General features: G+C 35.8%; 4 protein-coding genes and 1 long non-coding RNA gene across 10 annotated transcripts; 1 reads left to right on the plus strand and 4 right to left on the minus strand.

The window, feature by feature from the left end:
* On the minus strand, positions 208 to 1,788 carry LOC109946650. The gene is made up of 2 exons (XR_002269749.1): positions 771 to 1,788; positions 208 to 593 (listed from the first exon to the last, which is right to left on the minus strand). It is a non-coding gene; the product is annotated as an uncharacterized LOC109946650 (long non-coding RNA).
* Positions 2,065 to 5,196, minus strand: LOC18788150 (protein ROOT PRIMORDIUM DEFECTIVE 1). Its single transcript, XM_007222374.2, has 2 exons — positions 4,766 to 5,196; positions 2,065 to 4,198 (listed from the first exon to the last, which is right to left on the minus strand). The coding sequence occupies exon 2, from the start codon at positions 4,091 to 4,093 to the stop codon at positions 2,813 to 2,815; it is 1,281 nt and encodes a 426-aa protein (XP_007222436.1). The 5' UTR covers positions 4,094 to 4,198; positions 4,766 to 5,196; the 3' UTR covers positions 2,065 to 2,812.
* Positions 5,363 to 5,938, minus strand: LOC18788930 (F-box protein At3g07870). The gene has a single exon (XM_007224369.2). It carries the CDS (start codon positions 5,936 to 5,938, stop codon positions 5,363 to 5,365), a length of 576 nt encoding a protein of 191 aa, XP_007224431.2.
* Positions 10,028 to 12,417, minus strand: LOC18790840 (protein FAM136A). The gene is made up of 3 exons (XM_007225924.2): positions 12,221 to 12,417; positions 11,577 to 11,714; positions 10,028 to 10,414 (listed from the first exon to the last, which is right to left on the minus strand). The coding sequence occupies exons 1-3, from the start codon at positions 12,347 to 12,349 to the stop codon at positions 10,220 to 10,222; spliced, it is 462 nt and encodes a 153-aa protein (XP_007225986.1). The 5' UTR covers positions 12,350 to 12,417; the 3' UTR covers positions 10,028 to 10,219.
* On the plus strand, positions 15,955 to 23,558 carry LOC18792342 (uncharacterized protein At3g49140). 6 transcript variants are annotated; one of them, XR_002269751.1, is made up of 12 exons: positions 15,955 to 16,156; positions 16,803 to 16,926; positions 17,531 to 17,762; positions 17,944 to 18,046; positions 18,145 to 18,209; positions 18,837 to 18,953; positions 19,600 to 19,695; positions 20,345 to 20,498; positions 20,839 to 20,948; positions 21,224 to 21,373; positions 22,648 to 22,717; positions 23,355 to 23,558. XR_002269751.1 is itself a non-coding variant. In XM_020555101.1 (12 exons), the coding sequence occupies exons 1-12, from the start codon at positions 16,123 to 16,125 to the stop codon at positions 23,385 to 23,387; spliced, it is 1,314 nt and encodes a 437-aa protein (XP_020410690.1). In that variant the 5' UTR covers positions 15,955 to 16,122; the 3' UTR covers positions 23,388 to 23,558. The 6 variants fall into 6 exon arrangements, 4 of the variants coding, with proteins under 4 accessions (XP_020410690.1, XP_020410689.1, XP_020410691.1 ...); XR_002269750.1 differs by lacking the exon at positions 23,355 to 23,558 and adding an exon at positions 23,103 to 23,164; XM_020555101.1 differs by having other exon boundaries at positions 22,622 to 22,717.

Genomic DNA, 25,655 nt, shown 5'->3' on the forward strand with positions numbered 1-25,655 from the left:
CATACAAGAGTGAAGGTTAACTTGTAAGAAGAGTCCAGAATTCAAAGATAAAAAGAAGATACTCAATAAATATAGTTAACATCATCAGAAGGAGAAAGTACATGCAACTCGAGTTAAAATCTAACATGCTAGATTGCGTCTCAATATGAGCGAAATTACCAAAGAGCTATGAGTTAGGATATATTTGGAATTAGAAAGAAGAATTGATTAAAACAGAGCCTTTAATGTAGATCTACTATATCTATAACTTATCCAAAATCAAACAGGTTGTTTACATTTTACAGCAGAATTTGGAGTTCAGCCAGGCAATAAACAAGGGAGAATAACAGTGAACAAAACCCAGTTCTTGCATAGGACTTTCATATAGCCGTCTTGAATGCCACTATCTTAGCAAAACAATGAGAATCAAAGCTTCAGTGAAAGCAACTTCTATCTAAAATTAAATTAAAATCCGTAGTTTGAGTTCTGAGAAGGCCCATCCACTTCTAATAGATTCACTCTTGAATTACCAGTTGCAAACCTCTTACATGGCCTTCTACGCCTAGTTTGTAATTATACCACAACTGAAACAGATTCCTATGGTTTCCTCAGGTCTGAAACAAATTAACAAACAACAATAATTCATAAATAGCTTTCCGCAATGTTGTACTTGGAAAATGATGAAAATGACATTGTTCTGGAACAGAACCTGAGCTAGACACTATATCAAACATCTTATCAGCAGAGCTATTTAAACTATAACCAACAGAAATTTTCAATTTAAATCATACCTTGCCAATGAACTTCGCATTATAGTGAGCAAGAAGACAACGGGTCCCATTTCAGTGAAATTGTGGAATGACTGAATGCTGGTATATGACAAACCAGGTTGAAATTATACATCTGTCCTAAAGGGAGCACATGGTTTAGTGTAACTATCAACTACTATGTTCTGCACAGTACTCTCCTTGTGATTGATAATAAACCAAAAAAAACTGTCCGCCAGACCAAAAAACAAAAAAAAAGGTTCATGGCAACACGAAAATGATATCATGGTCTTTTTCTCTCCATGAATTTTTTTTATGGAGGATTATAATCACTTGTCCAAATCTAACGTTAAGCTAGCACAAAATTTTGCATTCGCAGTAAATGTCTAATGACAAGAAACTGTCTGATCGGTAAATGTCCGAATAACAACTATCTGAAGAGTTTAAGACAGCACCACACAGGACACACCGCACAGGACACAATGACATTGAATTAAACTCAATTTCCGATTCCAAGGCATGTAGTAGATTTCAGCCTACTCTTGATAGGATACAAATTTGCAGAATACATATGAAGTATAATCAATCTATATCTTCAAAAACTTAAAGAACAGAAGCATGATAATCAACCATTTATTTATACTTTAGCAGTAACCCCTTTTAAAATCAGTTCTCTCAATCTTGAAAAGAAGAATGATGGCTTTGCTCTTTTTTCAATACAGTAGAGCATAAAAATGGAATATAAACAGCTATCAGGAAACAAAAATAGTGGAAATCACCAGTGTATATATAACTGATTTCCCCAGCATTTAAGTTATCAACATTATTTTCTGCCATGGCAGTAATGAGCACATGCATAAATCCTTTCTTTAGAGTCTCTATAGGCACTAATGAATTGGTATGTCTTGATTTCAATTTTCACATGGTGGTGGCACTTGAAGTAACGACCAGGAAAATCAAAATTAGAAGCAGGTGCTTTTCATTTCTAATGACTACCAATACAGCAGAAGACCTCTGGTTAGACAAAATAAGAAATATCTGGACTGCAAAAACAGAGGTGGGGTAAAATCATATCAGTTCAAAACTAGTGTACAAAGTAATTAAATAACTCGTATTTTTACCACAAAAAGAATCATTCATAAAAAGATCAAATAAGCCTAGCCTAAAGGAGAATGAATGAGCGAACATATTTTGCATATGTATAGCTATTAAAGCATAGCAAGAATGCTGCAGAAACGATACCATGTTAGCAAAAGAAGATAAAAGGAAAAGCATGCAGCCAAACTTAATATGAGAGTTAAAGGATGAATGGCAGAAAGGATACAATTCACGAGGGATGTTACTGCTGTCTCCAATATTCCATGGTCATGTTAAATATGATATTTTTTACCAAAATAAAATAAAAATCAACTTTGTGTGGCAGCAAAGAGAAGAGAAATAATAATGGAAACTATAAAGAGAAATAATAATGGAAAATATAACCACTGTAAAACCAAATCCCATATATTATAACTCTAACCTCACTTTCACTCATCTCTTACAAATCCTTAATCACTCATTCAACTCTTGACTGCCCAAAGCCGTTGTAAGAAAGACCTTAAATATACCGTCTTGTTGTTGCTTCTTGGCCAATATCCACTTCACAGAAATACTATTTTGAACAATCACACAACTTTCTTGTTCAATTCAAATTTCTTCGTCTCTAATTAAGTGTTGATTTGTCTCTCAGGTCTGGTTTGTTGGGCCCTTGAAAACAGGGATAAGGCTAGAAGATTTGATGGTCATCTTCCTTTTACTTTTACTCGCATCTGCTACCAGTAATACCAAACTCATCTTCAATCCCACCAATGGTATTATCAACCAACTACACCACCATCCTCATCCTCATCCTCTTACTCATCAACCTAATTGTGATCATCATAATTCAGTTTCAGAATCAACTGCACAATTATGTTCTTTGTACATAGAATCCACTGCTACCCATCTTCTCAGCTCGCTGATGATCATGAGATTAATCCAAGATATGGTGTCCAGAAGATATTAGTCCTCTCTGGACCCAACCCCCTTCACAACTGAATCCTAGGTTCGTCTGGTTTATCAGAGTCGTACTCATAAAACAATTTGTTAACTGACTCCTCTTCGGAACTGGATTGGTTATTACCAATATCATCAACATGTGGATCCACTTCTACACCATCACCTTTACTCTTCTTGTATAAACCTTTGCTCCTATCCAGGAGCCCTTTTCTTAACAGCCTTGCAAATCTTTCCCTCAAATCTACAGTGGGGTGTTTTTGCAAGAGTTGTTGATGGTTATAGGCTTCCCTTAGAATGACAGTTTGAGTGGCACACTTTTTTGAAATGTAGAAAATACCTGGATGGCGCTCAAACACTTTAGTGAACTTCTGGGGTAGGGCCAAAGGTTTACGAAGGTTGCTCACATTCTTACGCTCAGTTTTCTTGTGTATAGTTAGTTGAAGAAGCTCATGAAAAACCCCTACAATCCTCTTCTCCGATACATCTGTACGAGGGTCTAAATAAGAGGCATCAGAGTACGGCGAAGTATAAGGGAGGGTCTGCCACTCTTTCAACCACTCCATGCATTTTCTCTTCAATCCAAAACCCCTCGTAAATCCAACAGGAAAAGCTAAACAGCCACTTCTTGCATCTTCTTCCTTCTGTTGTATAGCAGAATTCTTTTGCAATTGGGAGACAGCGAGGTCCTCATCCCAGGATAAGAGCTTCAAGCCAACACGGTCATCGGGGAGGCGGATGAAAGAGAATAGGTCAGGGTGATGTGGAATGACTGAGTGCTGGTAATCATATGGCAAGCCCAGGTCCCATTTCAGTTGGTCAAGGGTTTGTAAAGGAAGGGTCCAACCCTGGGTAAGCATGAGCAGTTTTTGAAGCCTATTAATGAGATCCATCTGATTCTGCTGAAGGACATTGAGTTCCTCATGGTAGAGTTGTAGGGCTTCAGGAGTCAAGCTAAAGCATGGGACACGAGCACCTCCACTCCAAAATGTGTGGGACTCAACAAAAACAGAAGGAAATTTCCTAATAAAAGTGGAGAGCTTCAGATCACAAGGAAGACTGAGTTGTCCACGATGGCAAGAGAGACGGTATATGGGGAGGCAGCACTGAGGTGAGGATGAGATAATGGAAACAAGAATACAGGCAGCTTTGAGATCTCTCTCAGCAGTCACGACAGCATCCAATCCCCTATCTTTCACCCATTTCAACTTCACATTCACAAGACCACGCTTGTGCTGGTAATTAAATCCGTGCTGACACCCACGGAGGAAACCAAACCCACCAACTTTAACAAATAGAAAAAACCAGACCATAATTCTTCTTGGTAAATATAGATGAGATCAGCAGCATTCTTACATTTCATTACATTGTGTGTTTTGGTAGCCTAAAGGGCAAGACTTTGTGCCCAAACAGTACAACTGCAAAAGGAAAAATCAACACTTGAATAAACAACAAAACATTCCCACAAAACAACTATTGTCATTTGTCATATGAGAAGGAAGGAAGCCATCAAATACATGAACTTAATAAAGTAAGTAATTCTGGACCGGGGAATGACAATTTCTTTCTTTTTTTAAATAAGAAATATTGATTTATGTCTAATGATGCCACAATTGGAACAGAATTCCATCTTTCCTCAGCCTTAAAAAAACAAAGAAAAGAGAAACGACCTCAGCAATTAGCTTCCCAAATTATCTGCTTGAAAAACAACAAAAATGGCATTGCTCTAGAACACAATCTGAGCTAGACATTTTATCGAACATCTTACAGGCGAAAATGATATAAAGCTATAGTTATGCTAGTGCTGACTAAAAGGACGAAATACGACAGCAAGCATTCAAGAAGAAATAGATTATACAACAATCAAATTATTAACCAACCCACCAGTTCACTACATACCAGATGAATTTGTATTTGTTGCCACTGCAAACGACAATCAAACCCAATAATAATGAATGAAAGACCAAGAAAAAGAAGAAACTAACCTTTGAAAGAAACCAGCAACAACCCGAGACAAATTTTTTTTGGAGAAGAAGACTACTTCTCAATGCATTCAATGTGACGGCTGCCATATGAACCCCCCACGCAATGCCTCCGAATCCTGCTGGGCAGCCTACCAAGGCCTACCCTCCGAGTTCGTCCCCAATTTCGACATTCGCGCCTCCTGTGGCTTCAAAACCAGCTGGATCTCACGTCCCCAATAGCTTTGTTAAGCTTGATTTTGGTATGTGTCGGAGAAGTGATCGGGTATCGTTGGGAATGGTGGCTGGGAGGTCTGGGAGGAGGCGGTGGATGGTTTCGGCGGGTATCGTTGTTTTAATAATCTTTTTTAAAAGTTATTTTCTTCTATAAAAAAAAATATGCTTTTTATCACAAATGGTCCTTAACGTTTACAAAATTATCACGCATAATCCTTGAGGTTTTTTTGTGACATTAATAGTCCTTAACGTTATAACTTTTTATCACAAATGGTCCTTGCCGTTAGAAATTCTGTTAAGTGTATGATGTGGAAGATAAGTGGAGTCCACATATCCAATCACATTGTGACATGTGGATGAAATATAAATAAATAAATAATTTTTTTAAAATAAAAATTCTATTTTGTTTCCGCCTAGCACTTCCAATGTCAAACTATACAGAAATTCATTCTTTGCTAGCAAACTAGGTAGTGATAATGGCCGAAATTGTTCTCTTTCAAAGTCGAAAGATTGTATAACCTGGGAACTTGTACTTCTACCACCATAGGGAATCCAATGAACAGCTCCATGAAGAAAATTATTGAACAATAAGTTATTAAAATCCCCAGGAGGAGGGGGTCCAATGCTTCTCCATGCTCCTCCTGCGCCAATGGTGTAAATCTCAGCCTCAGTGTCCGGGTTGTTCAACTGAAACACCTTGTACACATTGGTCCCAATGCAAAAACCAAGTCCAACAATAAGCCACTTGTCGTTTCTATTAGCAGGTGGAATGGTGATGTACTCCCCCAAAACAGGGTTGCACACAAACAGGAGAAAGCCTTCATTAGCTCCAAAACAAAGCAGACCATTACATGAGTTTATCAAGCGAAATTCTGGCATGGCGGCGTCAACTGGCTGTAGAATATTTTCGGGAGAAAACGTTATTTCCTCGAGCTGCAATCTGAACCAGGAGCAGCACATGCTTCTACTTCCAGATGGGTAAAATAAAGTTCCATTGGTTTTGTTAGAGGGGGAGGGAGGAAGGTCTCGATCAAGATGCCAAAGGGTGATCTTGAAGCATGGGTATGAGTAAACTGAGGGTCAGAGATTATAAAAAGTCACGCCTTGCACACGCACCTGCAGCTGAAGAGGGTCTTGACAGAGAGCCTTAAGAGGATGTCCATGACTATACCCTGCCTGTGGAAGTTGCAGGTATCTTTGGGGCGGAGAGAGAGAGAGGGCAGAGGGAAAAAGAGAGAGAGAGGCTAAATGGATTTTCATTAAAAAAATATTTATTTATTTATTTGATCCACATGTCACTATGTGATTGGACATATGGGCTCCACTTATCTTCCACATCATACACTTAACAGAATTTCTAATGACATAGACCATTTGTGATAAAAATCCCTAACGTTAAGGACTATTAATGTCACAAAAAAACCTTAAGGACCATTTGTGATAATTTTGTAAACGTTAAGGACTATTTGTGATAAAAAGCCAAAAAAATATACTCATATTTTATTATTTTATTATTTTATTGATACATTCCCGCAAAAAATATACTCCTCTCTCTCCCTTCGCACTGCTGCCCCAAATTCAGAACCCACATGTCCTCTGCCTTGACGACGCTGTCAAGCTTCATCTCGAGCTTGACTTTCCCGCAGCTCCATCATGACCTTGACTTTTTCATGGGCTTCATTCTTGGTTTACCGACTGAAATCTTCACGAGCTGTGAAGATCAAACGAAAAGCTGTGGGAAAAGTGTATTTAGTTGGGCATGGGCTTGGTCCACTACAGCACTTATTTCTTCTCTTGGACCCAATTTTCACTCGAAAACTCATCAAAAATCCAAATAAGGTCTTGTTTGAGAGTGCTTCTAGAAAGATTAAAAGCACTTTATGACAAATAAAAGTGCTTTTGACAGCATTTGACAAAAAAGTTTAGAAGCGTTTTTGGATCATAAAAACGCTTTCTGGAGAAGCACTGCTATGTGCTTCTTTAGGAAACACTCCAAAGTGTTTTTCTAGAAAGCACTTGGATTTTTTTATGAAAACTCAAGATTTTTCTAATACAAGCACTCTTGTTAGAAGCACTCATGAGCAGAAGAAGCAGTCATAAACGAGCCCTTATAGTTAGTTTGGTATTAATGTACTTTTAAAAAAATCGTTTCTAATGTGCTTTTACTAGTCAAAGTGTTTGGTGAAGTTTTATCAGAAGTGTTTTTAGTGTGTATAATAACTAAAAAAGACATGGTAATGAAATTGTTACTTCTTTTTTTTTTCTATTTTGGCAAAAAGAAAACCAACTATACTTACAATATATATGCTTTTCCTTTTTAAAAAAAAACTATCTTATTCTACACGTTGCACACAAAAACTATCTCATTTTCTAATCCAATCCACGCAATAACATTGTTGCCTCTTTTGCGATCATGGCTATTTTGTCATGCTTCTTGGTGATTCTAAAGCTAGATGTTCGTGTTGGAGCTCGTACCAACAAAAACACCAACACAACCGAAACCCAAGCCTCCACTTGTTTGTGTCCAAACTGAACATGTTGTGTGATGTTTCTTCATCTGTACCATGTCTTGTTTTCTACAGTATTCACTCTCAGAAAGTCTTCACCAACTTTTGTTTTGGATTGATACCACTGTTGGTCATTCTTCATGAGGGTAATGGTGAGGTTGCCTGGAGAGTTTGTGTTAGATTTAAGGTGTGGCTCTTCAACACCACACCAAGGATGGGATTGAGAGCTAGCTAACAAGGGGCCTGCACGAATTTTAGACTTAGAAAATGTATCATATTTGGATTCATGAATATCTACTCCAAACCTTTGTTTCTTAAATCTTTTGCTTATTTCTCTTTGTTTGATCCATATAGGGACAGATTACAGCCCCAAGGTAATGGTTTTTTCTTGCTTTTTAATACTGAGACGCAATGGTCTAGTTAATGTGTTTTGAAATCCATATAATATGCAACCTATTCAGTGAATTATTACCTATCTACATACTAAATCGTTTCCTAATACATAATGATTGCAGTTAAATAACAACCTGATTAAGTCAATGGTTTTAATTGTGCAAAAAACTCATCTCTTGATTTGTCAATGTGATTAAGTCTATGCTCATTATTGTTATTGCTACCTAGCAATCGTCATTTGGCCTGCGGCTCATGAGCCTAATTGGGTAGCTTGAGACTATATGGGGTAAAGTCCGGCTCAACTCATTGTTTACGTTCTCTCGGCCTAGTCCAACATGTTCTAAGATTTGGTAGGGTTTGGGCTAAGAGTTTGAAAGCATAAGCCTGGCCGCAAGCTGAACTGTTGATCCCCTCTAGGCCCGACCCAATCTGCCTATGAATGAAATAAATACTATAGTTTTTTACTCAATTTTCTAACTAGTCAAGCTTTATTCTCTCAAATTTCAAGCTCAAAATTTCCAATCTCTCTCAATCCTAATTCCTTTGGCGGTGCTCTTATTCCTTTATATTCTCTCAAATTTCAAGCTCCAATTTTCTCAATCTCTCTAAATCCCCATTGATTGATGGTGATGCTCGCATTCCTTTGTAATAAAAAATTTATAAATGATTTTTTTAAATAAATAAAAAAAGACTCGAATCGACCTGACCAACCAAGACTGTCTACGCTTGACCCATTGTGTGGACCCAAGCCTTGACATTTGAAACGTCAGCCCATCCCAGCCCAGCCCAAAAATTTAGGCATGGGACAGTAAAATGTCGAATCTTTTAAATAAGGGACGAGATAGGTTTGAGCTGAAATTACTTGGATCCATATCTTGGTCAACTCCAACACGTATTTCTTCCCTTGGACCTAATCTTCTGCACAAAACTCATCAAAAACCCAAATGGTTCTTAAGAGCAACTACACCGTTGCGCTCAGGCTGGGGCAAGGGGAGGCCCAAGATGAAAAATGGCGTTCCAGCAGGCCACTTTTACCCGAGCTGGGTGTGGGGCCCACAAGCCTGGGCTGGCCCTCAGGCACAACTAGCCTTTGCACAAGCCTGGGTTTGCTGACATCAGCAACCAACAAAAATTTTTTTAAAATCTAAATTTTTTTTTTTAAAAGTACTAAAATTTTCAGATTTTTTTAAAATAAATACTTAGTCATATTTTTCACTTCCCACACCAAAACTCTATACAAATCTTCTACTCATATCTCATCCCACACCACAAGCCTTTTACAAGGGCTGCCGCTATTAATGTGAATAGTAATAGCCCTTTACCATGACAAATGGGTGGAAGTGCTCTAACGGGCTCATTTTCTACTCTTGGTCCCAACAATAACATTGTTGCCTCTCTTGCCGTCATTGCTATTTGGCCTGCTTCTTGGTAATTCGAGAGTAAAATAGTAAAATTGGGGCATTACAAGATGAGTCTAATCCTCCACTGGCCCAGAAGTTTTTCTTTAAGCTTAGTGACCAGGAAGATGATATGTTCTTGAGAGTGTTTTTTTTTTTTTTTTTTTTTTTTTGAAGAAACTTAATTGTATTGTCTTGCTTATTTGTATGGTTTATTGTTTGCAAGAACCCTCCTCCGGGGCAATGTTCTTCATGTATATTTTGTATTTGCCTCTATAGTGTTTGGATCTGAATGAATCTGTTTATTTCTCTAAAATATATATATATATATATATATATATATATATATATATACCACATGATGTATCGGATACACAATTGTACATGTGTTACAATGAGCGAATTCAACAAACCACGTCAGCATACCACATGGATACAGAATTTTTTTTGGTTTAGGCCCCTTGTAAATAAAGAAATATAAAACAGAGCATGCCATGTCCAACTGGGAAATTGAACGACTATTGACATTCCTTAGAATCATTCCAACCAAGTATCCCTTCAATACTGTAGTTAGTGGGTGATCATATTATAGTACTTTACGGGAATTTCAATTGCTAGATTCTCATTTATGTTATAATGGTGACCTAGTCTTGCTTGCTTAAGAGAGTGCCAGCTTACTCTTGTTGCATAAATCAGCATGCAGGAAAACTAAATCAGTAATCTAGAGGTGCAAATGCGCTCTACCAAACCAATTTTGAGATGAACCAAATGTCTAGTTATTTTCACTTCCATTTATGCACACCGCATTTCATGATCGACAAGACGGGTCTCAGGGGTTGCCTCCCCATAACAAAAGATAAATTGCAAAAAAGTAGATGACTGTTTCTTTGCCTTCAGGCATCAAAAAATTTGATATCCGTTATCAATTCTCACGGGCTGATAGGTTAATTATTACTCACTGAACTGTTGATCGACAAGGAAGCCTTCAATGTTTCGGCAAGATGTGGCAGTGTCTTTATGCTCTCTTGGGTTGCCTCTTCAACACATGACTCCAAATTGTTCAGTGTATTTGTGGCCTTTTGTTGCTTAGCTACATCATGCTTGTCTTGACAGACCATCAATGCCCTACTCAACCTCTCCTGCATCCAACATAAGAATTTTCATGAGCAAGAAGTAGTTTGCTAGAATGACAACCTGAAAACATACTTCAGTGTGCATAATTGTATCTGGTTTATGCGTCACCAAGTATTAAGATTTTAAAAAAAAATTGAAGCACAAATATTCAGGAAAATAAAGTGAACACAAATATAGAAAACACTGCTTATGAGAGGATGTGAGATCATCATCATAATCACCTCTGAACTTTGAAATTAAAATTGATAATATTACATATGCTATGTAACAGATTATGTTCTCCATACACTCATCAGCAGTATTAAGGGTCACACAACTAAGGGCATGATTGATAACTCAGTTCAGAGCTGAAAATGAAAAACTTCTGTAATTGATGAGGGCACGCATTGACAACATTAAAATATTGCACTCAACTTTTTCATTGCACTTTCAATTAATTTGATGACACTAAGAAATTCAGCACTAAACTAAAAAATAACGAAAGAGTTCAATGACCTGCACCATGCTGATTGATAAATATCAAAGCATGCCTTTGAAAACACTGCTTATCACCCGGAAGAGTTAGTTATAGGGGAGGAAAGGGTAGCTCTTTAGCCAATAATTAGATTAAGGATCCTCCTACTGTTTGTATAAAGATTCTCACAATCCTGAAGTTGATTCATTGAAATATTTTCTTTACGATTTTCACCCATAAAGTTGAGCAAACTCTATGCTTTATAACTTTCACTTTTCTTACACATTTTGTTTGATTTCCTAATTAGCTTTGAGACGCAGGTGAATGTAAGTAGCATTTGCAACCTAGTAGTCGATATTTAAAGGTTTGATAAAGAAAGAAATACAGTACACTGTTACTGGGACATCATTTCATAAAGTTTGTTTCTGCTTTTGCTTATATCAAGAGGATTGAGAAACAACAAGAACATATAGATGGGGTTGCATAAATAAAAAACAAACAAGATAATATCTCATTGAATCAGAAATCAAATCATAATGGAACACACACACACACATAAATATACTCCTCTCCTTCAAATTCATTTATCTGTCAAGTATCATCCTAAGATCTTAGACAGAGACCTCCTATAGCATGCATTACTTCAAAACATAATAAGCTAGAAAATGGAAGGAGTTTCACCACTGAGAGATGCAGGAAAAAAATGTACTTACTTGAAACCTGGCCATCTCACCCTCAACTCTCTGTTGAGCAGTCACAACAGGAACACTGCAATTTTCGACACAATTGCTTATCTCTTGTTGACTTCTTCTCCTATCAAAACACTCATATGCACATTTGAAGTAGGCTTGCTGCAAAAATTCATCAACTAAAATGTGAGTGGAAAAATATTACCAGTGATCACAGAGGCAATGTATCACCAAGTTCGCATCCCAAGTCTTAGCAGAAAATCAGGAAACCATATTAATGCTTAGTATATTATAAACTAAGAATCAAATATTGGGTTTCTTTGGTTCAGCTTTTTGATATTTGGATACAACAAAGACTGATAAAATCAAATAAAATGAAAAGAAGAAGAATAAAAGGAAGCCCCAGACCGCAAATTTGAATGATTTTCTGTTTCCTCTAGCATCAGTAATCAAATTGCAAACTGAATCTATCAATTTTCCTACTACGTTTTCTCAGCAACCAAACGCAGCTCAATAACAAAAACATAACCATCTTTTTGGTGTTACCAGACAGCTGATAATGGAGTAGTAACGTCGAATCCATAACATACAAAGGACACTTTTATAATAAAATCCATCGAAAACCAATAAAAAAACATAACGATTACATGCTCATCAAATATATATACCTGAAGGGTGAAATTGACATGGTCTTGGACGGGAGAGAGATGGGTTTGGGCAGCAAGATTTACTTGGTTTAGCTTTTGTTTTATTCTCTCTGATACCAATTGTTCTTCCATTGCTGCTATGTGATTCATCTTCTCTGTGAATTCGGGGCTTTGGTTGTGTGCTATGAGAGCCTTGTATTTAGGGTTTTGGGTTTTGGGTGGTTATATATGAATGTAAACAAAATTGGGGGGTTGTATATATTAATATTTTTTTGGGCCAAAAGTCACTTTTGGTGCATGTAGTTTGACACTTCAAATACTTTTGACCTGTCAATTTTGCCATTGTAGTTTTGTATTTGTAGCAATTCAAGGACATGTTAGTATTCTTGACAATTTTTTTAACAATGCAAGAGGCAATTCCGTAAACCCAAAACCTTTGAATGTAAAAGCTTGTTTGAAATTCTCCCCATTTCATATTAGGGCTCGAAATTCAACCACTAATCCCAATTTTTGAAGAATCTTAAATCTAAATGACCAATTTCAAGCCCTGATATGAAATTAGGGGGAGTTTCAGACAAGCTTCTATGCTCAAGGATTTTGGGTTGATGAAATTGCTCATTGCACTGTCAAAGAAATTGACAGGAATACTAACTAGTCCTAGAATTGCTACAAATACGAAACTACAGGGTCAAAATTGACGGAATTGAAACTATAGGATCAAAAGTGGTTGAAGTGCCAAACTACATGGACAAAAAGTGACTTTTAGCCTCTCTTTTTTTCTTTTTTTTTAACTATGTAAAAACATAAGTGCATCTCCGGTTGAGTCGGTAAATCCACGGTGGAGAGCTAAATAGAATCCCTGAAACAATAGTCAAATCCTACATTGCCCCTAAAAGACAAAGTGGCCCACATTGCTCCTTGACCAAGTTTTCCCATATCGTCATCTTCATCCATAATTCCATCAATTTTAATAATGTGGTATGGTTAATATAGTAATTTATAATAATTTCACAATAAAATTAATAATAATAAAATTTACAACATAAAATCAATTATACAACAAAATAAAATAACATAAAATTGATCTCAGGTCTGTAGATCTCCAAGTGGTGAGAAATCTTATCCTTCCCTTTCGTCAATTTAGTCTCGCTTTAATTTGTTGCTCTAATTGCTTGTGAGACTTGATCATGTGGTCAAGTTCATCCTTGCACCTCTATGCCCTAGACAACTCCACCAAACGAAGTTCAGCCATCAGCAAAACATTTTCATAAATTAGTAAACAAGTCAAACAATATTAAAGCATACCGAAATTAAGCGGTGCCCCTGCAGTAATGCAACGTCATGATCATCCAAGTCTTTCCATTCCCTAATGTCACTAGGATGGAGAAGGCAACCTAGAACGATGTCACATTCCTCAGGATCGTGCAATAGCCCTTCACTCGTTGTAAGGTGCTTCTAGTTCGACCTCTGAAGGCAAGCCTCCAAATCTTGATGTCGCTATAACGAATGGACTCATTATCAGGGTCGACATCCTCAATGGTGACAATCGGAAATGAAGTGGATAGTGATCCAACATGGTTAAGGGTGCCAAGACGAGATCGAACTAGAGACGAAACTAAGGGGCTCTTGCATGATCCTAACTCAAACCAGCATTTGGGACAAGCCTAGGTCTTTTGATCGGCTGGGTAATGGTTGACCTTTGCCCTGGACATGGTCGAGAAGCGTGCTTCGATGGGTTTGTGAGTGGACCTGACATGTCTAATAGCTCGGATTCGTATGGAGAGGAACCTATGTTATCCTTTGACTCACCCGTCTTTCAACGTAACTCTTTCAAATACAATCCAATAAAATCTTCATCAAATTGGAGAGAGTAACCTTAAGGACCATTAATTTAACAAAAAAAGCTTAAAGATAAAGGGTAATAGTTTTACGAATCTTTGCGATGATTTGAAATAAAAAAGCCTTTTTAAATTGTAGCTGAGATCCTTTGTTTTTTTTTTTTTTTTTATAAATATGCTATGGGTTTTTCTAGAACAAAAGAATAAATAATCCAAGTGTGTGCCAGATAGTGTTTTGGGTTCAATCACCACTCCACTACGCTGACATTAGGGGTGGGTATCTCAACTGAAAAATTCGTGTATCAGTGGTTAAATTATTATTATTTTATTTCTAATTCTTCTGATATGATCTGTACCGAAACGTTTAGTTCAAAGATTGGGTAAAAATACCCCTAACCCGATGAAAATCCATACGAAACTGATATTTATAATTAATTTATTATTTAAATACTAATATGTGTGTCAACTTATTAGTGGATGGATATGAAGGTTTTGTGTTTACAATACACTAGCCTCTCTGCACGCGCTTCCGCGCATGTGAGAGGTTTTTTTTTAAAAAAATTTAAATTTATTTTAGAATTAAAAAAGATAATGGATATTTGTGTTCCATAAAAATAGGACCCATTATCTGAATTTTCTTTTAATTTTAATTTTTTTAATACGAAAAATTATGAATTTACCATATTATCCTCATTTAATTAATAATTTCAATTCTTAATGTTTGCATTAACCAAGGGCATTTTCGGGTATTTTGAATATTTCACCATTCTCTGCCTTTTGCTTTATATATATAGATAAATAATATGGGTTTCCTTGTTTATGTGTTTATCTATGCTTTATTTAGAAAATTCATACTCGCATGGGTTTCTGTGATATGGAAATTATATTGAACATAATTACTCCAAATAATTGTTATAGACCATCATACTTTTTCTGTTTTAGATTTTGTTTAATTCATTTAGTTTATGTTGTTAGTTTGAACCTAGGTGCATATGTTGTAGGTAAATTATGAATGTGACTCTCATAATGACACTTTTTCCTTGCAGTATCATTTAAATACTACATGTAAGACATCTCAATTTAAACTAATTTTATGTTATTTTGTAACATTATTTGCTATTTTAGTATGTATTTTTTTTATGTTTCTTAGGTTATTTGATTTCATACTTGAACAAATTAGACTTTAAAAAAAAATAAAAAATTTTACATGGAGAATTGAAATATTTGTTCAGAAACTTGTGTTTCCAAATAATTAGTATGTTTTTTTGTTAAACGGTGCTATTGACCTACCGAACCAACCCAAATCGAATATTTGTCTCTCTTATCCTTCGTTTGGATGAAGGAAAATAACTTAGAATTTGGCTAAAAGTCGGGAATTTAAGAAGAGAAATTGACAATTCCCTTATTTGACAACTTAAGCGTGGAATTTATTAAATGACGTGAGGAAAAAACCGTGGAAATTAGGGCATCAAATTTCCGAGTTTAATTTCCACAAATATAGGCGTCATTTCACAATTTCCATAGTGCTATTTACAAAATTCTGTCATTTACAAAATTCGACATGCATAAATCTAAACACTGAAATCTTCAGTTGCCAAAAATTAAAATGATGGAAATATAAATTCTGTCATTTTACAATTCTATGTAATTTTCAATTACTTCATCCAAATAGAGGGTAAATGTCATAATATTCGGTTAATGAAAGAGAAATTAGCTTATGAAAAACTTCAGTACGATTAATGGAAGAGCCCTCTACCATCCTGAACCGATTCATAGCAGGCCTCGCTCGCATGTATTTGATACCCGTGGCATTTTATGTAATTCATGAAGTTTTTAATGTCAAAATTTACGCGTCTTTTGCCTAATTTTGAAATATGGACCGGTTTGTCTCCCTTTGAATATGCTGGAATATATGATAAACTCCCCTTTATGTTTTCAAAAGAAAAAACCTATTGAGATGAGAGGCTAGTTAAAATGCTTAGCAGAAACATGTGGAGGGCCTAATCACACTGTAAAGCACCCCAATGTACAACGACATCGATACTCATCATACGACATCCTCCATCACTCAGTTCTCCGTCTCTAATGGCAATTGCAGCTGCTACTTCTCTTCCCTTCGGTAAATCACGATCATATGACTTTCTTTCCATTTGGGTTTCTGTTTTTATTTTAATTTAGTGGGATCACGCTTTACTGGGAGCTGAGAGTCGATGAAACGGCAATATGGGAAATACCCAGTTTGATTTGCATGCCTTGGCAGAAACCCATTTGGATTTTTGTCACAATTTTCTTAGAAAAAGCTTGGCTTGAGTGGTTGTATCAGCTTTCTATTGAAGGATCATAGTTGTTGAAGAAATACCCACATGCAAAAAAATGATTGATTGCAAGTGCTAGTTACGGGGACTGAGAATTGATGAGAATATGAGTTGATTCTTGGTTTGGTTATCATATTTCACCCTTACTGTGAGCATATACAAGCAAAAACAAAAAGATAAAAGAAAAGAAAGATAATTGTAATATTCAGATTTTAATGAAGAATAAGTTTATATTATTGAAATTTCGATTTCTTGCTGATTTCCTCTAGTTTTCCTTTAAATTTCTTGGCAATTAGTTTTAATCTTATGTTGGACTATTGATTTATTTAATTTTTGTCTTTTAGCCTCGTGGGTTTTTGTTTCCATTAGCTCCTCCTGCTTGGAAGCTTCAATTTTGCAGCGCTCGTGACATTTTTTTTCTTTTGAAAATTTTTAAAATGGATTTTTCAGGTTCTTCTCATTGCCATTCATGCCATGCAGAAAGGGTTTGTTGTTCTACAACACATGGGATCTCGAACAGTTGGATGAAACCTCCTTCTGATGGTCGAAGAGCCCTTGATCTTCCAGGCGTAAGGTGTACTTTAGTTTAAAATTGATTGATCTTATCAATATATATCGTGGCATTATTATTTCTACAAAACATGTGGAATATTTGGGTTTAGTCTGTGCTGAGTATGATATGCCTTTAATAGGATAACTATTAGCGGTTGCCTGAGTAAGGGAGGGAAAGAAAAGAATACCTTCCTTCAGATGAAAATAGTTCTGCTTGAATGAACGTGATTAACCTTTTGCACCGACTAAAAAACATGAGTGTATTTTGCTTAGAACTTTGGGTGCACATACAATTCTTATTGGGGTGAATGTAGAGTTTCTCAGCTTTCTTTTCTTCTCCTTTCCTACATGTGATCACTGCACTCAGGTATGATGTTTACAGATTAGACATGAGGAATTTAATGTTCTACATAAAAATTATAGGAATTTTTATTTTCGTCGAAAAAAATTTATGGAATTATGAGTAAGATGTGTGTGCGGTAACTTGACTTGGGATATTTTTTTTCTTTTCCAACCATTACCTTCACTTTTCCCCTTTTTTTAGCTATTAATTTTAGATTGAATTCAAAGTCTATTTTACAAAATTTATGTTCTGTTAAGTCAAAAGTTTATTTTTTCTATTATAGTTTTAATTGCAGGAATCCTTTACTTGGATCAACCCAATTCCACTGGCTGTCTATTGGACATGACCTTTGCCTTTCCAAAGTTTTGGTTGCTGCAGATTACTCAGATTCTGTTCCTGATTCCTCTAGTTATATTACTAACCAAGGTTATCATCCTCTTGAAGAAGTGAAAGTCTGCAAAATGGTCCGGGACACCAAACTCACTTCTGCTGAAATAGCACGAACAACAGTTGAGGTGTCTGTTTTTGATACAGCTGTTCTATTAATTTTAAAATTTGAGTACCAAAAAAGTCAGTCAGTTGGCACATGGATGATGACCTGCAAGTATCTTTTTGTGGGACTAATTAGCTAGCATCCACAATTGATGTACTTGGTGTTATTACCATGCATGGTTAAAAGTTTCCTTTATGCCTTAGGCGAACTGCAGTGCTTTGCTGGTGTTCCCGGGGAAGATACACTGTGAACCACATGAACAAATTTCCTGGGCTGATTTTGAATATGTTATCGACGACTATGGAGGTCTTTTGATGTTTATTCTGAAGTGCATAAGTCAATGTTTTTATGTATACTTTATTCTTGATTCTGATTCCATCTTGTTAATCTAATTATTTCTGTAGATTTATATTTTGAAATTTTTGATGATGCAAACTTGTTAGAGGATCCTGCAGCAAGTAACCCTGTGGTGAGGATTTGGTTGCTTTAATACTTTTTCTTCCCATTCATTTTAATTCCAGATGTTTAAGTTTAGAAGCAATGCCCTCATTTACATTGGAAAGGGGAAAAAGGATTAAGTGATTTTGTGAACTTTTCATGGGTGCCCATTTTTGGTGTCATATCCTCCAATCTCTCTGTGTCTCTCTCTCTTGCTCTTTCTTGCTTTCTGTTGTGGTACTTGTTAATAAGTTTCCAACAATTTAATATTTACTCTCTCTCTCTCTCTCTGTAGCTCATTTGCTCGTTTCGGTTTTCAAATAACATAGTTTGCATGCAATCAGAGTAATTTTTTTTAATTTTCTATTGACTGCCATAGGCATTTGCATGAAAATGAGCTAATCCTATGACAGTATGAGTTTGGATTTCAATATTTATATTTTAATGTGTTCATGGATGTATTTAGCACTTTAGACTGCAGCAAAGCAGTACAGTAGTGTGGGAACATTTGTATGTTGACATCTGTATCAGCTTAGACAGTTAAGACTTTAGTGTAATTGATATTGTTTACTTATTTTTTCATTTTATATCCTTTTTCTTTTATTATGCTTTTGTGCTAATTGTTAAATTGATTTCTAATATGAGTGTTTGCCCTCAGAATGCTTTGTTTGGGATGGATATCCCTACATATGATGATGGAAGAATAGCTGGTGAGTTCAACATTCTAGGTGGTGGAAATAGTGATGAAATCCCTTTTGATGATGATTATCTCGAGGTCAGTAAAGGCAATCTTGTTTTCTAGAAGAATATGACAGTCTCTCTTTTATTTGAGATTGGATTTGGAGGTTCAACAAACATAGATGGAATAACAGTGATTAGGTTAAAGAAAAGATATTAGATTTTATTACTTTGTTGGTCTGCAGACCAGAAATAGGCAAAGATGGTAAAAAAATATGAAAAATATGCAAAAGAAATTCCTAGCCTCATCTTGGTGCTTTTGAGAGGCCTTGGGCTCGAAATTATTAGCAAGGAAATCCTTTCCCACTAGGAGAAAATAAACGCTAAGTAAACTTTTAAATACTTTAGAGTTTCTATTTCACTATCAATTCGATGTTTATATAGATAAGAGGGAAGCGGGTAGACATTGTATCCTGCCAAAGACCATATAAATTTTAATAAGACTGGATGGGTAACTTTTTCCCACTTATAAACCACGTATTTCCTTTGATGACTTAGAAGTTTTATTTTCTGGATTACTATCTCTTGGTCACATATTCTGACATTGAACATTATAGATTTCTTTTCTTTTCTTTTCCCTATTTAATTTCCTCTCCCGTCCCACCATCTTTCATCCTAGACTTTTCTCATTACCTTCGTAATTATCCATGTTCAAGTTGACGTGCCTCTTTTGGTTAAAATAGGTTGTAGAATCTGAAGTTTCTGATGTTCTAGACTGGGGGTTGCCAGATACTTCTAGCTCGATTCATCCTATTTATTTCGCGAAGTGCTTGACAAAGGTGATTATTTGATGTATGTAACTTTTATTTTTGAAACGTTTTTTTAATCATGAGTGTGAGTACCCAGCTATCTCTGAGGGAGGGGTTAGAATAAATTTATATTGCATGATATTGATCACTGCTTTTAATAGCCAGTCGTATGTAATTAACTCAATCATCTTTTACAATGTGGAGGCATTACCTCAACTCAGCCTTCACCTTTAATCTTAAGTTGGAGGTGCCACTAGGCCCAAAGGGCATTGGCATACTGTTCTAAAGTTATTAATGTTGGTAATGCCATGTATCTCGGGTGGTCACTTTTGTATAAATTTAGGAAGCGGTTTTCTGATAATAAAATTAGTAATTTCAATATCTTGCTTTAAGATCCATATGCTGTAGCTCTTTTATTTTTTTATTTTTTTTAGAGAATGACTGCATAAATGCTACTGTGGTGGGGGAAGCTTTTTCAGAAGCTGGGCCAAGTTGGCTATTTGGAACTAAAGTTAAAAATTTCGATGTTGGAAACATATGTCCATATATGGTATAGGGTTTTCTGATCAAAAGCAAAAATATAGGATATAGGAATGGGAACAAAAATTCTAATATGTGGATCTTTTAGATATTAATCTTATATTATGGAAAGATTTATTTTAGGCATGTTCTGTTGCAGGTCATCAACATCGAATACCATAAAAAAATGGATCATCCATCAAATGGCGTCTCTATTTTAGGATGCCTCAGACCTGCTTTTGCTGATGAAGAATTCTATGTAAGAAGACTATTTCATTATGAAGATAGCGATGGATACAACTCGGACTGGAAAGGTATTTTGTGTTCCATCCTGGGATGCTTAACTAATTGAGATTGAAAAACTGGATCATGCTGGCAAGCAACTTGGTTGGTGGTAATGTTACCCCCCTTTTTTAACCGTGCAAGTTTGTATGTTCCTTTCGATTTCTGACATATATTGGATATGTATGCTCATTACTTTCTATATTATTAGTCAAGTCTATTTTCATTTATAATAGTCAATCAGTCAGCTGTTGAAATCCAATGAGGGGAAGATCTTGTTACTGTCCTAACCTAGTTATTTTTGTAATTGACATTACTGGTTATATGCATGTTGGCTATTTCTAGTTGACCTAAAATTAACATTTTGTTTAGATGGAAAAAGTTTGAGCCTTAGTTCCAAAAGTGATCGAATCAAGACCTGCTCTACTCTCTACAGGTTGGAGATAATGAGAATAGAGTTGTTCTCTGTATATGGTGTTCAGGCATGTCCTTTCTACTGCCATCTATTTAACTTTTACCCTTTTTTTTTCCTTAAGTGCTTTTAAATGGAACAGTTGTGTTAAGAGTATTGCCTATATTAAAGTCTTTAAAAGTAAAGATCCAGAAAATGTTTCTTATGTTTTATGCAGGCAATTGTGCACAAATACATGCCTTTTCCTTACAAACTTTCTACTTCAATTTTTTTTAATAAGAAATAAAATGTCGCAATTCTTTAATTTTTATAAATATTTTTCTTTTTTTTTTCTGATATTTGCAGTCTACAATTAGTTTGGAAGATTTTCAAGATGCAGAACCTGATGTTCTTGTAAACGCTACCTTGGAAATTGTAGATCGCTTCAATGAAAGAGGCATTAGGTGTGATGTTGCTCTTAAAGCTTTATGCAAAAGGAAAGGACTTCATGTTGAGGTAACTAATTGATTATTTATTTTGTATGCTTAAAGTTATATGCAGCTCCTTTATCTCCATACTCATTTCTAAAGTTTAGGATGTCTCTCTTTTGTGTTGTGAAGTCATGTGTCTTACTGTGTAGGGTTTAAGTATGTAGGGAATTAAGCCCTTATATCATAAGCCTACAACATCATGAGTTTGGACTTTGATGAATCTTTTGGATCAAGTATACCATAATAGGTCAGCTGAGTTGCCTAAGAGTGATAGGAATGAGTTAACTGGCTGGAAACAGTTTTTGCTTGCTAGCAAGCAGATATGTGACATGTCGAAGGCAGTACCTCTTTCGTAGCCTGTGGCTTGAAAGGAATCCTTGAGCATTTGACAGCATAGAACTTTCTTTGAGCTCAGTGCCGATATTTTTTAATAATCCAAAGCACATATATTTAATAGAAGCCGAGGTCCAGCCGAAGAGAATGTAGCAGTGGTTGATGTTGAAGTTCTCTCTTTGGTTATGGATCTTGCAACTGCTCTCGGTGAAGCAGAATCTATAACCTGGTCGTAAATCTGACCGATACTCAGAGAATTATGGCTGAGACCATTCATAGTGGACGTCATGTCAGATAGTTCATTTCCTCAGGATTTTGACTTTGCTTCCATTGTCCTCATCATGTAGGGAAGTAAACTGAGATGTCAGTTGACATATGCTAGGATGACTAATGACGTATAATCCATCTTTACCAGACTGGATCTACCTTACGCGAAGGCGAATGAAAAGTGGATGCTTCCATTCTTCTATTATTCCTTCAACAATCTATCTTCTTGCCATAAATTTCTTTGTTCAAGGCTCTAGTAAGGGATTCTAAGTCTTTTGGCCTCTAAACTAATGCGTCTGGGTTTTCCTTCTGATTTGCAATAGCTGCAAGCAGCCACAACGGTAGACATTTTGTCTATTGCTGTTATTTTACAGGCGAACCAGAGGATGATCTAAGAATTCCTTGACAACATAACATGTCATTAAGGCCATATATCTGTTAAGAAGATGTTACCCTATGTAAATAGTTATTCTCTAATACAGTATTTATGATAGGAATGAATGATCAAATTGTCTTATTAGTGTAGTGAAATTCGATTTACCTGCATTTGAAATATTAAGTCTTTTTTCTTTCTTTCTAGTTCTGTTGATTTATCATGTATATATATCAGCCCTCTAAAGAAATTAAAAGAATTGAATTGAATTGAGCTGGTCTTGTAATATCTCTCTCATAGGGAGCTCATTTGATTGGGGTTGACAGTCTTGGAATGGATGTTAGAGTCTTCTCAGGGTTGGAAGTACAAACTCATCGTTTTCCCTTCAAAGTCCGGGTAAGCAGTTTAAAAAGCATTTATTTTCTGTGAAGTTAAAAAGCATGCCAAGTTGGGCTATTTTTCTAAATATGGACTAATGCAGTAGACTTTAACAGTTGTGATTTCATACATCCACTTGATCATAGCTGTGTGGGATGAGAGAATGCTGTTTTGTCCTTACTTTGTGTGCGATGTTTTGTCACTACTTTCCTGACCCTTTTTATTATTCTCGAGGGAGGCATGCGCATTCATATACATTATCTGAATTTTTTTTTTTTAAGAGATACAGACAGAAGTCCATAGAATTAGTCGTGTGCATCAAGCAGTGGGTTGTAGTCCTGGTTGATGTCGAAAGTAGCCAACTTAGGTTTACAGATAACTAAAGAATTTTGTGTACATGTAGGCTACATCTGAAGTTGCAGCTGAAAAACAGATTCAGCAACTTTTGTTCCCACGTTCTCGCCGTAAAAAGTTGAAAAGTCAGGGGAATAATTTTAGGGGCGTCGAGTTATACTAATTCTCTCACTGTGCTACTGGGAAGGAATATTTTCAGAATAAACATCAGGCTTGAATGAGGGGGCATTTACTTATTTGTACGTTAGCCTTGATCCTGTACAGATGATCATTTTTCATTTTTCTTTGTTGTTTTAAACAGTTTTGGAAAGAAACAATAAGCTTGCAAGCTTGATAGGAGAGAATCTTCTTTCTGCTAGAATGTGTTTGGTGATAGACAATAAGAACATGATAATCTGTAGCTCCTTTGACCTGGAAATGTACTTCTAATTTCACAATTTTAGTGATGCTGTATTAACAAGCTGCCTTGTATTGTTTCGTTTTGAGAAAAGAAATTGTTTGCTTATTTGTATGTTTTAGGGAAAATTGCACAAATACCGCCAATGAAAACAATTGGCAATTTGACACCCATAACTTTGGGTGTTAATGTGCCCCCTCTGTCAACTTCTGTTAACTGGTTAATGCTATTGTAAATATACGAACCGAAATTCATTTTTGTGTCATGTTTCACTGGTTTTGCACGTTTTTCTCTTTACAACATAATATAAACCATCCCTCTCTCTTTCAAAGAAGCAGCTAGAAGAGCAGGTTTTAATCTTGATTGTGGATCCATATAAAACAATATGCAAAGCTTTAAACTTTGTTTGATTTTGATCAGATTGGGGGTGTTGATTTTCGATATGATGAAGAATGAGGGCAGTATAGGTTCGTATTTGGGATTTCACGCTCTAATTGGCCCAAGCGACTTCTATAATCATTTTGAAATAGAGAGGTGGATCGGGAGGGAATGAAATAGATCTGGATCTAGAATCAAGGGGTAGAACGATATAGATAGAAAAAGGCAAGGGAAACGGAGAGAAGAGGCTTGCCGAAGACAAGGAGGAGAGAGGTTGCGTTGCACCGGGGGGTGGGACCAGGGAGGTGGGATGTGATTTGTACCACTTTGCAAAACCCAAGCAAAGGTGTCATATAGCAGTGTAGCTCGGAAGTCCAAGTGTCGTATTCACAGAGAGCATTGTAAAGAGAATAACAGAAGAACAATTAAGATAGAGAAGTAGATTTAAACAGGATTTGATTTAAAGAAAATTTCGTTGATTAAAACACTAAGGCATTGGGGTTCCACTTTTAACATAAGCATGCAACTCTTATTAATTTGATCCACAAAATATTTTCCATTGTAGTTGTCCAAAATAATTAAAGCTCTTTTTAATTTCCTTTAGAAGTATTCTAAGCATAACTTGTACCATTGGCAACAAAATATCAAAAATTAATCTTCATCGAAATTCTATTAATCTTTAGTAATTCTCTTCTCCTTTAAAAGCATGAAAGTTTTTATTACACAATGGGAAAAACATGATTGAACCCGTGAAATAGAATATCAGACATTCATCAATTAATTAAAAAGAAAAACTACAAATTCACATTAAAGCTTAAGTTTGGATAAGACTAATAAAAATTACATACTCATATTAAAAGCTTTCTCCCTAGCCTTAGCTAGGGAGTTAGTTTCCCATAAAATAAAACTAAAGAAATTAAAACTAGAAGAGTTGGAGGAAGGAGAGGGAGCTCAAGAGAAGATTGTGAGCTTGGTATGTTTTGAAGCTTGAAGACTTCTCTATTTATAGGGCTAAGAAGGAGAAACATCATGATGGATTCCAACACCATCATTCCTATTTTAATGCAATACCTAACTTCCACTTCATCTTGCCTATGTTAGTGTGGTTGGAATCAATTCCATTGTTGAATTGTTTTCTCTTTTTCTTCCTTTCCTTGTGACTTTCATCCTCTTTTTAGATAATATGCATTGAATTTGAGCTTCTTTGGACTGGATGACTTTTTACAAGCATGTGAATTCAATTTCTTCTTGTTTGCTTCCATCCCATACTTCTTTTCCTTTCTTCTTTTGGCATGGGTGTGACACTTCATGCATTCTTTTCAATTCTTTTCTTTTTGTGCTAGTTGCACTTCTTCCTTCATCATCATTGCTTCATGGATATGTTGAAGTTCTTTAATTGGCCACTAGCATATTATCTTTGGGTGGAACACTTCTTGGCATGCAAATTGAGTTAATTTTCACAACATACAAGCCTACATAGGAAGTCATTGATCAAAGTTAATAAAATGACATTAAACCAATTTGACCAAGTGAAAATATAAATGCATAAGATTATTTAATTACTCATTGTAATTGCTTTGAAAGATAAATGTTAAGGGAAATAAAATAAACATGTATTATTGTAATATTATCAGGGTGGTTGACGGAATTGGGTGGGCGTGAGTTCTAATGGCTGTTAGGTATTTTTCTTTTTCTTCAATTGTTAGTTTTTGCATACAGGAGAATTGAACTCAGATAGAATGGGCTTGCACAAATAAGTTTTTGAGGCTGCTCCATTTTAATTTCAATGATCTAAACTGTCTAATTAAATTCTAGATCATCTTTCAG

The sequence above is a fragment of the Prunus persica genome, chromosome G1 (genome assembly GCF_000346465.2).
Source record: "Prunus persica cultivar Lovell chromosome G1, Prunus_persica_NCBIv2, whole genome shotgun sequence".
Taxonomy (NCBI): domain Eukaryota; kingdom Viridiplantae; phylum Streptophyta; class Magnoliopsida; order Rosales; family Rosaceae; genus Prunus; species Prunus persica.

Coding starts and splice junctions, on each gene's coding strand:
- LOC18788150 (XM_007222374.2), bottom strand. CDS start 4,093: ATGGTCTGGTTTTTTCTATTTGTTAAAGTTGGTGGGTTTGGTTTCCTC.
- LOC18788930 (XM_007224369.2), bottom strand. CDS start 5,938: ATGTGCTGCTCCTGGTTCAGATTGCAGCTCGAGGAAATAACGTTTTCT.
- LOC18790840 (XM_007225924.2), bottom strand. CDS start 12,349: ATGAATCACATAGCAGCAATGGAAGAACAATTGGTATCAGAGAGAATA. Junction 11,715..12,220: donor ATGTCAATTTCACCCTTCAG/GTATATATATTT, acceptor GAATTTTTGCAG/CAAGCCTACTTCAAATGTGC. Junction 10,415..11,576: donor GTGAGATGGCCAGGTTTCAA/GTAAGTACATTT, acceptor TGTTGGATGCAG/GAGAGGTTGAGTAGGGCATT.
- LOC18792342 (XM_007222976.2), top strand. CDS start 16,123: ATGGCAATTGCAGCTGCTACTTCTCTTCCCTTCG. Junction 18,047..18,144: donor TGTTATCGACGACTATGGAG/GTCTTTTGATGT, acceptor TTATTTCTGTAG/ATTTATATTTTGAAATTTTT. Junction 19,696..20,344: donor TCGCGAAGTGCTTGACAAAG/GTGATTATTTGA, acceptor GTTCTGTTGCAG/GTCATCAACATCGAATACCA.